The sequence below is a fragment of the Lutzomyia longipalpis genome, chromosome 2, assembly GCF_024334085.1.
Source record: "Lutzomyia longipalpis isolate SR_M1_2022 chromosome 2, ASM2433408v1".
Taxonomy (NCBI): Eukaryota; Metazoa; Arthropoda; class Insecta; order Diptera; family Psychodidae; genus Lutzomyia; species Lutzomyia longipalpis.
This window is the reverse complement of record NC_074708.1, coordinates 13,810,302-13,827,108: the sequence shown is the minus strand read 5'-3', so window position 1 is coordinate 13,827,108 and position 16,807 is coordinate 13,810,302. Positions and strand designations below refer to the sequence as shown.

The window sequence follows — 16,807 nt, the reverse complement described above, 5'->3', positions numbered from 1 at the left end:
ATTAAGCAAAATTTCCTTAAATTATTCGTAGAACATGTCCGCGAAGAAAAAACAGAGTGACGTGGTGTTTTGGTACAAATGTGAAAAGTGTGCGGTGTGTATAACCTCAAAACAAACAGCTTCTCACGGGAAATACTGCCCGGTGTCTCCGGAATCCAGGAATACCAGCTTTATCCACGAAAATTCTCTCTATTCGAATGATGTCAAGGCCACAGGCATCCCGCACGCTCTTTCTGGACTTGATTCCTATCAGATTTCAAATCTAGTTTTTGTTGGAAGCTCTGCAATTGGTGCCTGTGGATGGTTTTCCGGAGATGAGGTCCTCCTAACTCTACCGGGAGTTGATAATTTTATTCCTCGTGTGAGGAAACTCTTCCCTCAATCTGTGGATTCTCACACAACTGTTTACTTTGCTGAAAATGGTAAATTTTAATTAATTTAAAGCAAAATGAGGGAAGTTTCTCATGAATTTTATCCTTCCAGAATTCGAAAGAAATTGGTCAGCCTATCAGGACATGCAGGTGAAAATTTCCTCGATAAATGAAGAAATTCTCCCAGCAAGAAAGATGGTAATTAAAGCTGAAGATGGAGAGAAGATAGCAGAAGAGCATGTTAGAGATTTACTCATTCACGTTAAATCTGCTCTAAATCACTGCGTAGTCTTTAGAGGAACACAGTTCCAAATAAAATTCTTCGGTAGAAGCTACTGCTTCTCTGTGAAGTCCATTGATACAGAGGATATTGTTGAGAAACTCCTGAAATTGAATATAAACCGCGAAGAAGAATCTCTAGACTTCTTCCGGATTCTTTTCAGCACGGAGATTATCCTTTCTGAAGAATCTATTCAGAAGAAAGAAGTTCTTAAAGAGGAATCCTCTTCTGCTGTTATTGGAGGAATGGATAAACTCATTGAGGAAGTAACTGAGCAAATGAATGCAGCTCTCTATGGATCGTCTGAGAAGAAATTGAGAATTTCCCGCGGGATTCTCTTTCATGGCCCTGCTGGGTGTGGAAAGAGTCTTCTGTGTAATTTCCTGGCTTCGAGATCAAAGATAAAAGTCATCACTGTGAATCCCCATAGGATATTCAGTAAATACCTCGGGGAAGCTGAAGTAACTCTCAGTAGACACTTTCAGGAAGCTTTTGGGAACTTCCCAAATCCCACGATGATTGTAATCGATGACATTCACATTCTCTGCCCACGAAATGAGGGCACAGATGCAATTCGAAGGGTGTCAGCTACACTCCTGAAGATCCTCGATGAGCTGCCCTTCCGGAAAGATGGTGGGAAGATTTTTGTTCTCGCTGCAACGACAGATCTTGAAAAAACAAATCCAGCTTTGCGTCGAAGTGGACGTCTTGATTGTACGATGGAAATTTCAGTACCAACTCCTGACCAGAGACAGGATATTCTCCACAAATTGCTAGCCACTGTTCCCAATTCCATTAGCAAGGAGGAAGTGAGGAAGTTTGCTGAAGTAGCGCATGCTTTTGTTGGAGCTGATTTGTCGTCTCTCGTGGGGAAAGCTGTTGGGAATGCAGCCAAAAGGGGCACGGAGGTGACAGCTGGTGATATAAACTGGGCACTGGGGACCATCAGTCCCAGCGCAATGAAGGAAGTGCTCGTGGAGGTGCCAAATGTCCGTTGGGAGGACATTGGAGGACAGCATGAGTTGAAGTTGAAGCTAAAGCAGGCAATTGAGTGGCCACTGACGAATCCAGAAGTCTTCCCGCGCTTTGGCATTGATCCACCACGTGGGGTACTCATGTACGGACCCCCGGGATGCTCAAAAACCATGATTGCCAAGGCTCTGGCCACGGAGAGTCGCCTGAACTTCCTCACAATCAAAGGACCGGATATCTTTTCAATGTGGGTGGGTGAATCTGAACGAGCAGTGCGAGAATTGTTCCGGAAAGCCCGTAGTGTGGCTCCTTCGATAATTTTCTTTGATGAAATTGATGCAATTGGCGCTGAAAGGGGTTCTGAATCCGGTTCTTCCGTGAAGGAGCGCGTCCTCGCACAGCTTCTCACGGAGCTCGATGGAGTAACAACACTCGACAATGTAACAATTGTTGCAGCCACAAATCGCCCAGATCTCATTGATAGAGCCCTCCTTCGTCCTGGCAGGATAGACAGGATAATCTTTGTTGGGCTTCCGGACCGAGAAACACGCCGAGAGATATTTACGATTAAATTGAAGAAGATGCCAATAGGGGATGATTGCTCGGTGGAAGTGCTCGTAGATCTCACGGAGAAGTATTCAGGAGCTGAAATTCAGGCTGTTTGTCGCGAAGCAGGAATATCAGCCCTGGAGGAGTCTCTCGATGCTGATGTAATTCACTGGAAGCACTTCCAGCATGCTCTCAGTGCTGTACGTCCCAGAACAAGCCCGGATTTATTGAAAATCTACGAAGACTACGAGAGAGATTTTCAGTCCCAGCAATAGAGGAAGGAGGGCGATTTGTAGAAGAAAGATTGAAAAGTAAGTTTTTTTTTTATTTAATAAATTTTTAAGAATTAAGAACTTTTTTTTTATTATTTATCAACCTTCTCAGTTAATTCTCTCTCACAGAATGTTTTTTGTTTTCATTAATTTTGAATCAAAAAATAAGAAATAAAACAAATAAATAAGTTCGCAATGAAGGGAAGCTACTGTACGTACATGAATTTAATTAATTACCCATAAAATTGGGAAAACGATAAGCGTTTCACATCTCATTAATTCAAATTATGTAGTCTAATAAAACGAAAATTGCATAGACAATTTGCAAAATAATTATTGCAAAATTTTGCACAGCTCTTCTTGATGTTTTATTATGTTGCTCTGGATATTTACAACATGCTTAACACTTTGATTGCCAATGATTTCTCGTTGTACTAATTTTGTGAAAAGCGATTGAAGATGGAATTCAAGAAGAAACAGAAAAAAAAATCAAAGAAAATTCATATTTTACGGTGCTTTCCCTACACAACGACAAAAAATCTTTGACTTAACGAATTTCTTTTAGAATCTATTGAAAATTCTCCAAACAGCTTCATTGATAAAAAATTAATTCAATAATTTGCATTTTAGTGAATTTTCCAAAACAAAATTGCAAAATTAACTAAATATCTTTAGAATTATGTGTTTTTAATGAAGACATCTTCAATTGAATAGAACGTGCCCAAGTGTTGTGGTTTGGAGTGCAAAAGTGCAATGGCATTTGATGCCACTAAATAGACAAGTCAATAAATTATGATTATTTCTTAACATTAAGTGATAATGACAATTTATTTTAATGCCAACTGACCCCATTTGTATGCTGAAAAATAGCATCAGTTGGCATCAATCTCTTCTATATACGGTGCGGTGATAGATTTTGCCCAAAGTGGATGCTGGAAGGTGGTCAACAGGTTATCTCTTTATGCATTTTTCAGCTAACTGTCATCTTAAAGGATGATGGAATGCCTTTTTTTTTTCTTATTACGAGACTTGAGGCATTCCCAGACATTCTCAGTGTAGGTCTCCTCCAGACGGAGGTGGGCAAATTAGCCAAAGAGCTGCTCGCCGAAGCATGAAAAAAAAAGAGCTAGAGATGTAAAGTCATTGGTGATGAGGGATTTCGGGACACAGCAGGTGTCCAGAAAAAATTCAAATGATTTCTGCAAGATAAAAATTCAATCAATGCTTAAGAGAGACTCTGAAAAAAAAATTTCCAAAATGACATATAAAACTTTCCCGGAAAATTCGTTATGCCCAAAAGAAGGTGATTGAGTGGCTCTTGCAGTAACCACACAAATTATCATGACTTGTGGGGATAATATTGCTTCCATTGACCGCTTACATGGAAGGTGGAAGAATAGGAGAAGAAAAAAAGAGCCATAAGCGACCTCAAGTACCCCGAGCAGCATTAACGAGTGTACAAATATTTGAATATATTCAGAGCAATAAATATTTGGCGTCAAAATCTTGTGTGTGCGTGGAAGCTGCGGCTGAAAATGAGGCTGCATAATTTCACTTTCATCTCACCACAAAAGTGTGAACAAGAGGACGAGATAAAAACACTTATGCGGTAAATAATGAAATTATCTCTTCCCTGAGCATTAGTACGGTGTTGGTGCACAAAAACTTGCCAAGTTTCATTTTAATTCCAAAATATGGGCCGCCAATGGTTTGTGAGACATTTTAATTGAGGAGGTTGGTGTGATAATAATTTAAAGAGTTAATTTTATGCAACACCTGGCAATGTGAATTGTAATGTGCTCTCGAAGGATTGCTTCACACAAGGAATCAATATTTCCTGCAATTAGCACGTTAATCTGTGTAAAATATTCTATTAAATTTATCTCGTTGATTTGAAATATTTTAGACGTTTTTGCGATTTTTAAATAAATTTTTTAAAAAATTTGATATTTAGTGGTTATTTGTCCGTTCTTCAGGTATTGAATCCTTTTGGAAATCGAGAAAATCACTTCAGAAAAAAACTAACCAATTAAATTTCCTAAGTTTTTGAATTATTTTTATACCAGATGAATAAACTAATTTTACTCGAAACGTCAGTCTTATGTTAAAATCATAAATATTTCTGATTACAAAAAACGTCTTAAATACTTTTTATCTGAATGAAGTCAGAAAATCAAGCACCTGAACGATTTGAGAACGCATGCATAATTTAATGTGACAGCTTTAGCTTATAGTTAAGAGATAAAAAAAAACCTCTTTTATTGTCAAACACCATGGCATTAAGCACTAAAATCCATGAGTTATGCCGTGGGACGAAAAGATTTGTAAAATTGTGCAATCTTCTCACTCATCCTCCCCCCGGGTCCCCCTCTGTATTTGCTAATGGCATTTTAGTGTACAAAACGAGACACTTCTTCTTCGGCATATTATACTGCTGTGATGACCAGCATCAATGGGTTCCAGTGTTATTTTTTCATCATAACTCTGTCCCACATTATTATCACTATTAGTGTCTTTACATGGAAAATATCATTATGTATAAATGTGCATACATTTTGTGTCCATTCAGCATCATTAATGTATCTCAAGTCAAGGCCGAATGATGCTACTTGTAAGTCATCTACAAGAGAAGTGAACAAGAGAAGAATCCCCCCACACACGGGGAGAGATTTTGTTGTGAGCAAAAACAAGCATTTCTTTATGCCGCCAAATCACAGTTTTATGCATAAAGCTCTTTTGATGATAAATACAACATTAAAAGGCTCACAAAGAAATCTTCATTTTTCTCCCTTTGATGTGTGGAAGTATCGCCTGTAAGATGGATTTAGCAAAATCACGTATACCACACATCAAAGTATCTGCATTAAATTCCCCCACACCGTGAGCCAATTAATCTTTTTATTTTTACTCTTTTGAGGTTTATATTCAAATCGGTTTAAGTATGAGGCTTTACGGATTTCATGCTAACTTAAAAAAAAATGTTTGAAAATATCCTGAAATACAATGAATTCAAATAATTATAATAAATTAAATTTAATAAAAATATTTTTAAAAAATTTTCATTTAAAAATAAATGAGCAGTTTAATTGGAACACCCTGTATTAGCATGTATCTATGCATTTACTATGTTAACTCTTAATTTTATCAATACATTTTCTCCACACAGAGAGATGCAAAGAAATGGGCCAAGAATAATCTCTTGTGGCTTTTCTAATATGAAGCTTCTCTTGCTATTTTTATCAGAATTGAGATTCTTTCACTCTTGAAATCCACCACAGTCATCTCAACGTTTTTTTTATAATTTTCAAAATGAACGCCAATAAATGCGCGAATGTTTTTTTCAAAGAAACGCAAGCAACAGACCTCCCAAATTGATCACATAAATTCATATGAGTAAAAGCAAAAGAGGAAAGTACTTGTTGCAGCTTCTTTTAGACTGATTCAACTTTGCAAAATTCTTCGAAATTGCTCATTTGGAACGCGCCAAAATTTATAAATATTGCATTCAATAATAGAATATTATAGGAGGAAGTACTCTGTCATAATATCTGTGCCCAAAATGTATCGCTCAAACATAACATTATAGTTGTGTGGTGTATATAAGTGAAAATCTTTCGGTTTGGATGTGTAATCTTTTAGCGCACTATCCACTTGGGTATAGCATTAATTATTTTGGCACCAAGTCAAATAAATAATCGTTCGAAATGTGACACACATTCTCCTTGCCACCGCACGAGAAAATGAGAGAATTTAAAGTATTCTGCCCTTTTAATAGCCACGCACAGTGATTTGTCGAGACTTTGCGAAGGAATTTGATTGACAAAATAATTAATATTGGTTACATTTCATCAGGAATATGCCACAATATTCACACCACGTTTCATTTAAATGATTGAAATTTGTTACATTCATCATCATGGTAAACGACTCTATGTATTGGCAAAAGGAATTATATTTCATGCTCCAGATTGCAGACATTTAGTGGGGATGAGGAGTCATCATTTCTTTTAGCTAAACAGACAGACATATCAGTCATGTACAATCGTCATAACAATTTTGTGGCTTTTTAAAAGTTTTAAAAGTTTTTCTTTTTTTTTTTGAGAAAAATAAGCAAAGAAAGAGAGTCTTTAGTGAATCACAAAGGGTTGTTGTTGTATACAAAGAAAACAATCACATTGGCAAAATGAATGAGTCATAAGACTTTAAGCGCATGAGAGACCGCTCAAAGGTATTAACGGAATGCACAGAATCTTCACACAAGATTGACTCCGTGAGATGCGCCAATGAATTACGCATCCCAATAGTCTAATGAGTTTTAGACGACACTTACGTTAATGTGCACATAGAGTGAGAATTTTAATTAAGATAAGTTGTTCTTTTACCACCTCACATTTTATTCACTAACTGGTTCTCTCTTAATCGCTCACTTGAGTCCAGAATATGGTTCTCCTAAAAGGAAGATCAACTAAACGGGCTTTCTTGTAAATTTCCATTTATTATTCTTGAAAATTATAATTTTTTAAAGGATGTATTTTAAAGGAGTAGATTGATCTCTGAATAAAAAATTTTCCATTCTTGAGTGATTAAACTCCTTTACTTAATTAATATTTTAATAAAAATTAAACTTCTTACAGCAGAATTATTTGCATAAGAACCAAATAAGATAGATTTAAAAAAAATCTCTTTACCTCCCGTTTCACCAAAATATTTCCGGATTTACCACACCATAAAAGAGAAGGAGCAATGAATAAAATAAGTCACAAATTCAATAGGAATTAATTCAGGTTGAATGAATTCTGGAAGTTGTAAAATAATTTTTACGACTCACCCCAAATTCCGTAAAAAAACGATCGATTTCCATCATTCATTCATCATGTGGAATTATGTTCTAAAATGCATCTCTGTTGAGCAATGTTTGGCGGGTAAAGTTAATTCTATTGGCACGTTTTATAAATTAGAAATGACAATGGTGGCGGTATAAAATGAATTTGTGTCGATTGTTGCCCCTCAACAAGAGGTTTGTCTAACTCACTGTTGTGTTTGATTCTTATTTTATTGATAAACGGATTGGGTTTTATGACGGCATTTGACATAGAGAGTCATGTTTGCATGGGAATTAATGGATACATTGCAAGTTCTTTTTTTTTGTTGTTGTATACATAAACATAGGGCTCGTCTCACATTGTTGATGGCGCTTTTATTTTGATTGCACCGAGTATTGTGTTAAAGAGGAGACTCCAAAACCATTGATGTTTATTCTGTTGAAAATGCAGTATGAGAGAATTTATTGAAGTAGTGTGTTCATAATATATATAACTGATCACGATGATCGCGATCATCATAATTTATCGATCTCGTAAGAAGAATTGCTTTATTGTTAAACACTTTCTGGTGGAGACACATTTGGATTTTTTTATTTATTTACTTTCAAAAAGTTGATTCTTTGATGAAAAAAGAAAGAAAAGAAATTGGTCCAAAAAGAATGATCTCAATGATCAATTTTTTCCCTTTTTTTGAAAAACTTGAAAACATTCAGTGATCGTTGAACGCTAGAAGGTCTCAATGCCAGGTTGAATGGGGCGACGATCGAGGAATTGAATCATTATTCATGGTCGTGAGTCCGCCACCGAGATCACAGCCCTCGCGGAGAAGGTGTGATCGCCAACCGATTGTTAGAATCTCTCCTCGGAGCGTCAACGTTTTATGATCGATCGCCGCCGCTACGGTCTGCCGATCATCGCGGCATCATAATAACTCAATTCATATTTTCAAATTGACTTGCTGATGGTTGAATGTATCAATATGTGATTTTTCATTTAGTATACCTTCGCCCAAGTAGCTCGATCAATCTTTATAATTTTCATACATCAATGTTTCCTCACTTTCATCACTTTTTTTTTTTTCATTCAACCCTTTCCTAAACGGTTTTTTCCAAAGAATTCTTTTTTTTTATGTACCTTCATCAGAGTCCCTCCTTTCAAAACTAAATTTTCTATTTGCTTTTGAAGATACTCAAATGCGCGGTGTTCAAACACATTTTAATATTTTGTATTTGGAAGCCGTGAGGTGTAATAAATCAATTTTAATTGTTTTTTTTTTCTAAATGATTTTAAATAAACCAAACAAAATGTCTTAACATATAATAAATAAGGTTTGACTTTGGTGTGGGTTTTATGGTTTATTTCCATCCATATAATCATTGAATTTCTTCAACTTGGCCAATCAATCTCTGCACCTAGCCTTTGATCACGATTTTTGTACATTTTATGCTGAATGTTTAAAAAGACATTTGAGATTTTGATCAACATCTCCCAACAACAGTCTGTTTTGCTGGTAAATACATTTTTTGTGTAATCAAACATGCATATTTTAACGCTGTCAATTAGTTTATTGGCGATATTTGATATCTAAAAGGTGACTTTTTATTTTTTTTTTCTATGAATTTATTACAATTTTTATTATTGAAAGGTTTTTCTTTTATATATTATTTAATTAATTTGCGTAATAGAGATCAATTCTGTTGAAAAAACTTTATTTTCCCTCTTACAAGGGCAAATTATCAAGGTGTTTCTCTTTATAGCGCGAAACGTGTCTCAGCCATGAGTACTAAAAGTACTAAATTTTCTAGACCTACTAAATCTTTTTCGTAGAATACTTAAATCTTGAAATAAGAAAAGAAAATATTTTCTTAACTGAATAAACCGTTTAGTGTTCAAAATTTAAACAACTTAAAAGTAAAGATCATGAGAAGACCAATGAAGAAGACCCCTCTTTTAGTTAATTTGCTCTAAATTAAATTACAAAAAAAAACTTTCTCTCTTCCATGAAGGGTACCCCTAATCTGTGCAATGAGTATGTGCTACAAACCCGCATGATTTCCTCCTCCGCCAAAGACAATTGTCTTCACTTTTGTGACCACTTATGAGAAAGAAAAAAAACTGGTCTGTGTGTGGGATGTAAGGGTTAACGAGTACCTCCTCTTTCTCTACTGAAAAGCATTTCATTCATTGATAAGTGTGTAATAAGAGAATTTCAGTGTTTTCCGGACATGGGCGTTTTGGGGAGGAGGAGAAAATGTATTGAAGAAGTTGAAAAAAAAAAGAATCAAGTGGTTATCGTTTTAAGATCAATTCTCAGTTAATCGTTAATGTCTTAGAAAGCTCTGTGTGTCTATTAAAAAAAAATACTTTGCTGAAGGAGTTAATGATGGCACGAATAGAGGCTTCGCACTGTTGGAGAGATACATTGTGTTTTGTTGTTAAAATCTCATGTGGCTAAATAGCTAACACCCAGAGAACGCGCGATATGGGAGATGTTTTATGGGGACCTCTGAACTTTATGTAACACAGAGCATTCCGTGAATAATTTTTAATAAATGCTCAAGAGTCTCTTTTTGTATAAAAGGTACAATGTGTGCTTGTAATAGTCAAATTAAATAATAAACTTCAATTGATGAATTTAAAGAAGTAATAATGAAAAGTTTATAACTATTGATTGCTTTTGATATTCCTTTTCTTTTCTTGTAGGTTTGCCGAATTGAATGTTGTTGTAATAATGTGTCAGCGACTGGATGGATGCATTGATGATGATGGAGGGAAGTAGGAAAAAAAAGAAAAGGAATCGTGTGAGAGACAGATGAAATTGGATCAAGGTAGAAGTCATTATTGAGGAATCTATCGTGCCGGGTGGAGTGTTTTCTTGATCACGGCTTAATGAATTTTAACAACAAAGAGGCAGTTTTGCTGCGGATATGAAGAACCTGAGAAATATCAGGTAAGTGATTATTTCGGAGTTTTTTACTTCTTAATTCCCTTTTACAAATTAATGTTGTGTGTATATAAAATATCATATAACCACTTGTGGGTTAATTTTTGGGTGTTGTTAAATATTTGTCTCGCTGTTTATTTTCCTTACTCATGTAATTTCCACTCAATTTTTTTCTTCATGATCATTTCACTTGAGATTCTTGTAAGATTGGTTTTCTTTTTGGACTCTTTTTTTTTCTTGCTCCTTTTGGATATGTGAGAGATGTCGAAAAATATATATGTAGAGAGAGCGAAGAGGAGGAGTACTGGTGGAAAAGGAGAGTCTCTGGGGGAAGAGATGCCGAAAGATGCAGAATAATAAATATATACCTACATGAGACTGAAGCGACACTCTGTGTATATTGAGGCGTCGCGTCGTACGGAAAGAGAGAAAGATGTGTGTGAATCTCTTCGGGTTCGGTTAAACTCTGTGCTCGATCATGAATTTGGTTTAGTCTACGTTCTGCGCTCACGACGAGATCACTTTATTAAGTTCCTGCACTGTGTCGCCACACACTTGCAAGTCTCGCGGGGAAAAATTTTAAGTTTTTTTTTTTCATCAATTTGTGAGGATTTTATTTCCTTGGAAAGATCTTCCAAGAATTTTCGCATGTGAAGGATTAAAAATATTTTAATTTGAAAGAGAAGTTGAGGACAATCTCAGAAGAAGTGAGATCAGCAGCAAAATCTGTGTGTGTAATGAAGTGATTGACGACAGTGCAATTTATTGCTGGTGGCAAGCAAGACACTTGATATTTATACAAGTTTATCAATTTGTGCCGTGATCTCTCGGTGAAGACAACCGCCCAGAGATCACAATCATTTTGGCGGGGCGATAAGATCAACAGAGTCACCACAGAGTATGTGTGGCGATGTGCGTGCGTGTCGTGAGAATTTTTCAATTAAACTAAATGAGCCAACTGCTGCAAATATTGTGTGAGGAACCCATCACCCAGGGAAGAAGATCTTCTCTGCTGGGGAGACATTATATATAGTGATCTCGAGGCGCTTCTGTGGTACAGCACCACTCAATGGCATAATTGCTAAATTGACTCAATCTCTTTTTCTTGCGCACTTCAATTAAATCTGCGCGATAGTGCCTTCATCTAATATACCCTGCAAAATGACTTAAGGCTTGATGATCTTGTGGCAACACATCACTATGTCCACAGAGATTGACTAATAACCTTTTTGTATCAGCGAGGGCAAATATTTGATCATCAACCGTCGTGAATGACAAGTAGCGCTGGTTCTTTTTTTTTTAAATAATAATCTTCTTTCACTCTCAATTTATGGTGATTGTGGCATTTTTTTTTCTTCATCTTTACCATTAATCACATTCGGGTTCAATTATCTTGCGACGCGAGAAGTGCGTGGAGAAGGCAGCAAAAAAGAGCTTCTTTTGAGCTTTGCCGATTTGTCATTTGCTAAAGCTTCACATTTTTTTTGCCCCCTCATTCAATTGAACTTCCTGAGTGGAATTTTTTCCCATTGATTCTTCTCTTTTTTTAGCTTTGATTTTTGTTCATTTTTTTCTCAACCAGTTCCACTTTGTAAAATTTTTCGTGTGGAAAGTATTACATTTCAATGAATCACACTGGATGCATTTAAATTTGAGGTCATGTGTGTCCATGAACCCAAATCTATTGTCTGATTAGAATGAAAAGTCAATCATAACGCGTCCAGTTATAAGAGTTGGTGTCCCACAACGTGTAGAAGTTTGTTTATGCGTTATAATGCGATTTGTGAGCAGAATTAGTAGGCAAAGTTGATTTTTTTTGTGAAATTCAGCAATTTGATGCATAAAAATGATCATATCTTTGGTTCTATAAGACCTATAGAAATTTCGTGACTAGTTTTGGAAAGGTTTTGAAATAAGCTATAATTTGACATATATCTCAATGATTTCCAAGGTCACCTTCAGAACACAAAATGGCGGATTTTTGTTTCACAAAAAGGTTTTTTCGCATTTTTCGTCCTGAAGGAATGGTTCTAGAGGTTTCTGATGTTCTAGAAAGTTGTAGATAATTGCAAAACCTTTAATTTGATACCAAATTGAGCAAAATCGGACACGCGGTTCAAGAGATATGGCTCTTAGAACTTTTCAAATGCAAGAATTTTTCAAATGGCCATATCTTCTAAACGGAGACATAGATTTTCTTCATTTTCGGACTGGTGAAAGATATTGAGTCAGGCTACAACATATCAAAATTTAAAGGAAATCTATAACAGATGTTCGGAGATATTGCCCCTTAAAGTTAGGCAATTTTTGTTTTTGATTTTAGCGCCTCTTGCGGATGTTTTTGAAACTTGGAATGTTCTAGATAATTGTAGGGCTTCTCAATACCTTTCATTTGATACCAAGATGGTCAAAATCGGTCAAGCCGTTCTCGAGATATATCGAAAAAACACTTTTTGCTTTAGGCCGCCATATTTGCTAAACGGCTTGACCGATTTTCAAGTATGAATTATCGATGAAAGTGTCTCACTGAGCCTTACAACATACTAAAATTTCAGATCTCTGGCTATAAGGGAACTGGTTGACAGTAGTTCAAAATGGCGGACGGCGGCCATCTTGGATTTTGAAAATGCGAAAAAATGAAATTTTACACCCACATTTCTATAGAAAACTTTAAACCGGAAGTCTCTATCTGTTACCGTTTTTGAGATATAAGGCAAAGTTTGGGCGACCGGCAGGACGGCCGGCCGGCAGGACGGCCGGCCGGCCGGATCAAAAATTTTCCACCACCATTTTTGGAATGTGGGTTGTCTGAAACGTGCTCATACCAAGTTTGAGCCCGATCTGAGGTGGTCGGTTTTTCCGACGATTACAATACTTGGTGTTGGCCACGAAGTGGAACACCAACTAATAAAACAATTACAAGTGGGCAAAAATTATTATTATGAATGGAACATTCTACATGATATAGCTTTACATTTTAATCGAATGAAGGCCTCCTCTCATGGTCTCTAATTAACAAGAATGGTGCAATTTCTGACCTCTTGTTTTCTGGGATTTCTTGTGCAAACATTTAAGTTGGTTTAACTATTTAAGACATTTAAGAAAACAATTTTAATTAAATGGATTTGCTTCATTGCCCTTACTGCAGCATTTTTACGATTTTTGTAGATCGAACAAGTTGTTTCATTTACAATTTATTTTCATTTAACGTCAATTGCCAAAAAAAACGAAAGAGGAAGTAATTAACTGATGCGCTTTAAATATAGAATTTCTCTAAGAAACTCACTTAAATTTGTATAAAATTTGCGTAAAAAATTAAGTATATAATATTTTATTTATGTTTTTTTTCTTTGTATCAGCAACTAAATTAAAAATTTATTTACAAGTTAGGAACTCAACATTTTAAAGAAAAACGTAATTTAGTAACTTATATTTAGATGTACTTCCTTTGTGCAATTTACTCTTACGTCATAATTTTTATTAGAAATTTTCAAACGTATTTCTGATAAATACACTCAGGAAAGTTCCTTTTTAATGATTTTCAAAAAGGAAATTTAAAAAAAAATAGTTTGCCACTATTACGTAAATTGTAAAGAAGAATTGCTGTTTACACAACAAATATTACTTTATTAGTTGGTGTTCCACTTCGTGGCCAACATCAAGTATTGTAATCGTCGGATTTTCCGACCACCTCAGATCGGGCTCAAACTTGGTATAAGCACGTTTCAGACAACCCACATTCCAAAACTGGTGGTGGAAAATTTTTGATCCGGCCGGCCTGCCGGCCTGCCGGCCTGCCGGGGTCTGGCCCGAACTTTGCATTATAGCTCGAGAACGGTAACAGATAGAGACTTCCGGTTTGAAGTTTTCTATAGAAATGTGGGTGTAAATTTTCATTTTTTCGCATTTTCAAAATCCAAGATGGCCGCCATCCGCCATTTTGAAATACTGTCAATCATTTCCTTCATAGCTGGAGGTCTGAAATTTTAGTATGTTGTGGAGTTCAGTGAGACGTTTACATCGATAATTCATACTTGAAAATCGGTTAAGCGGTTTAGTAAATATGGCGGCCTAAAGCAAAAAGTGTTTTTTCAATATAACTCGAGAACGGTTTGACCGATTTTAATCATCCTGGTATCAAATGAAAGGTTTCAAGAAGCCCTACAACTGTCTAGAACATTCTAAGTTCCAAAAATGGCCGCAAGAGGCACTAAAATCAAAAACAAAAATTGCATAACTTTAAGGGGCAATATCTCCGAATCCCCATTATCGATTTCCTTTAAATTTTTATATGTTGTAGCCTGACTCAATATCTTTCACCAGTCCGAAAATGAAGAAAATCTATGTCGCCGTTTAGAAGATATAGCCATTTGAAAAATTCTTGAATTTGAAAAGTTCTAAGAGCTATATCTCTTGAACCGCTTGACCGATTTTGCTCATCTTAGTATCAAATTAAAGGTTTTGCAAAACTCTACAACTTTCTAAAACATCATAAACTTCTAAAACGATTCCTTCAAGACGAAAAATGCCAAAAAACGTTTTTGTAAAACAAAAAGCCGCCATTTTGTGTTCTGGAGATGACCTTGAAAATTATTGAAATTTATGTCAATTTATAGCCTGTTTTAATACCTTTCCAAAACTAGTTAAGAAATTTCTGTACGTCTTATAGAACCAAAGATATGACCATTTTTATCCATCAAATTGCCGAATTTCACAAAAAATCAATTTTGTCCACTAATTCGGCTCACAAATAGTATTACAACGCATAATAAAACTTCTACACGTTGTGGGACACCAACTCTTATAACTGGACGCGTTATGATTGACTTACAATTTTTAAAGTGGGCTCTTCCAGTAAGTCTGAAAACTATTCTATCTATTCTATTTTTTAAAGGTCCTTAGAAATATTTTCAATGAAAAAGAAGTAAATTATATCCAAAAGAAAAACTTCTTCTCTAGCATATTGAAAAGATTTTTTTTCGCATTTCTATCATGGAAGGAGCTTATTTATTCAAGCATTAGAGCACTATAATAAGAGCAAATGATTAAAAGTCCTTTTTGGAATTTTTCAGAGGCGGAAAAAGAGATTGAAAACAATTTAACTGATTAAATGCTCAAGTTTTTTTTTCTAACTGAGAGTAGAATAATCATTTTTTAAAAGTACATAAATCAGTGTTTGTGTGACTTAGTGATGTTCATTTGCATCCCGTGACGACTAATGCTTGTCAAAGAGACAAACAATTTATACTAAAGTGTCTCTATAAAAGTTATCTTCATCACCCATCGCCTTGTGCACGCAGGGAGCAAGACACGTTTTGGATATAAAACATATCACAGCGAGTTGTCGGCAAAAAAGCATCTTAACGAGAAATTATATGTAGTAGAGATACATTGAAAACTTTATGGATATATTTATCAACCACCAACACTAAAGTGGATACAAAAAAAAAACTGATTTTCCAATATAGCAAAAGTTTATTTCGAAAGAAACTCTACAAAGTCTAACGATATTGTGAGCTTGAAATAGGCCAATTTTTCGTGGGTGTAATAGCAAAGTGTGTGCGTCTGGATTGAACATTATTGCTTTTGTGAACAAGTGTTGGAGCTCGATCATCGTCTTGCTGTTAAATTTATTTAGTAAAAAAAAAAGAATTCCCAAAGCACTCGGAATAGCTCATCAGACACAAGGGAGTTGTAACACACAATATAAATTAAATTGAATATGTTGGTGAGTGTGGAAAATTGAAACATTATTAATATGTGCTAATTTATTGAGTGACGAATGGTAGAGCCAAAGCAATTCGTGGTGTTGGAAGGAATAAAATCGTGAGAGTGTTTGGGGACTAATTACAGCGCCTTCTTCTGGACGGAGGCGAGGAGGAGTGCCGAGAGAGGTGGAAGAAGAAAGGAAAGAGTTAATCATAAATCGTATAAATTTAAATAAAGCAACTCGGCCTTTCTTGCTACTCATTCGCACAGCAGTGTACTCAGAGCACTTGGAGACACAATTAAATTGTTCATAAAAACCCCCCAAAAAAATGTTGTGCACTTGGGGCTGTGCGGAGATTGCTTAAACAGCGCCAAGAGGGAGGAAGCACTGTAAAAGAGTGGCGAGACATATTTAATAGTAGGTACAATACAGTGTTGTTTAATGCAATAAAAAAATTTAAGAAAAAGTGAGACAATACTTAAAGTTGAGAGAGATATCTTATCTCGTGAAGGAAGAAGAAAAACTCTCAAGAGTGTGTGTGTGGTGCTGGAGGAAAGTGAGAAATTTTCACGTGAAACTCTCGACAATTTTCGTGCAGGCAGACTCAGTTGTTTCAACATCCACCACAAGCACTTTATTTGAGGAAGAAGCGGAGGGAGAAAAAAAATGTTAATTCTCGTGAATTACATGAGTTTCTGGAGCTTCAGAAAAAGGAGGTATTGTCTCTAATTTTTGCTGAAAGTCTCAAAAAAACGACAATAAAACAGAGCAAAGTCTAGTGAAAAACTCTCCCCGAAAACGAAAAAAAAGAAAGAAAGAAAGCAGCTGGAAGAAGTTCTTCTTGTCCGTTGTTTTTTCTTTTTTTCTTCGTCACTGAGGGATTGCA

At 35.7% G+C, this 16,807-nt stretch overlaps 2 protein-coding genes across 11 annotated transcripts in view; both read left to right on the top strand.

The window, feature by feature from the left end:
- LOC129790795 (glutaredoxin domain-containing cysteine-rich protein CG31559-like) overlaps nt 1-16,807 on the top strand; it is a 383,040-nt gene that overhangs the window by 168,090 nt on the left and 198,143 nt on the right. The window lies entirely within an intron of this gene.
- On the top strand, nt 35-16,715 carry LOC129790789 (ribosome biogenesis protein SPATA5). 9 transcript variants are annotated; one of them, XR_008750618.1, is made up of 5 exons: nt 35-422; nt 484-2,483; nt 9,971-10,217; nt 10,473-11,185; nt 15,401-16,715. XR_008750618.1 is itself a non-coding variant. In XM_055828512.1 (2 exons), exons 1-2 carry the CDS (start codon nt 35-37, stop codon nt 2,445-2,447), a joined length of 2,352 nt encoding a protein of 783 aa, XP_055684487.1. In that variant the 3' UTR covers nt 2,448-2,518. The 9 variants fall into 9 exon arrangements, 1 of the variants encoding a protein (XP_055684487.1); XR_008750617.1 differs by having other exon boundaries at nt 15,354-16,715; XR_008750615.1 differs by having other exon boundaries at nt 10,473-11,265.

Excerpts from the sequence above, each read along its gene's own strand:
- LOC129790789 (XM_055828512.1), top strand. The coding sequence starts at position 35 with ATGTCCGCGAAGAAAAAACAGAGTGACGTGGTGTTTTGGTACAAATGT. Across the intron at positions 423-483 it reads TGTTTACTTTGCTGAAAATG|AATTCGAAAGAAATTGGTCA; the intron begins GTAAATTTTAAT and ends TTATCCTTCCAG.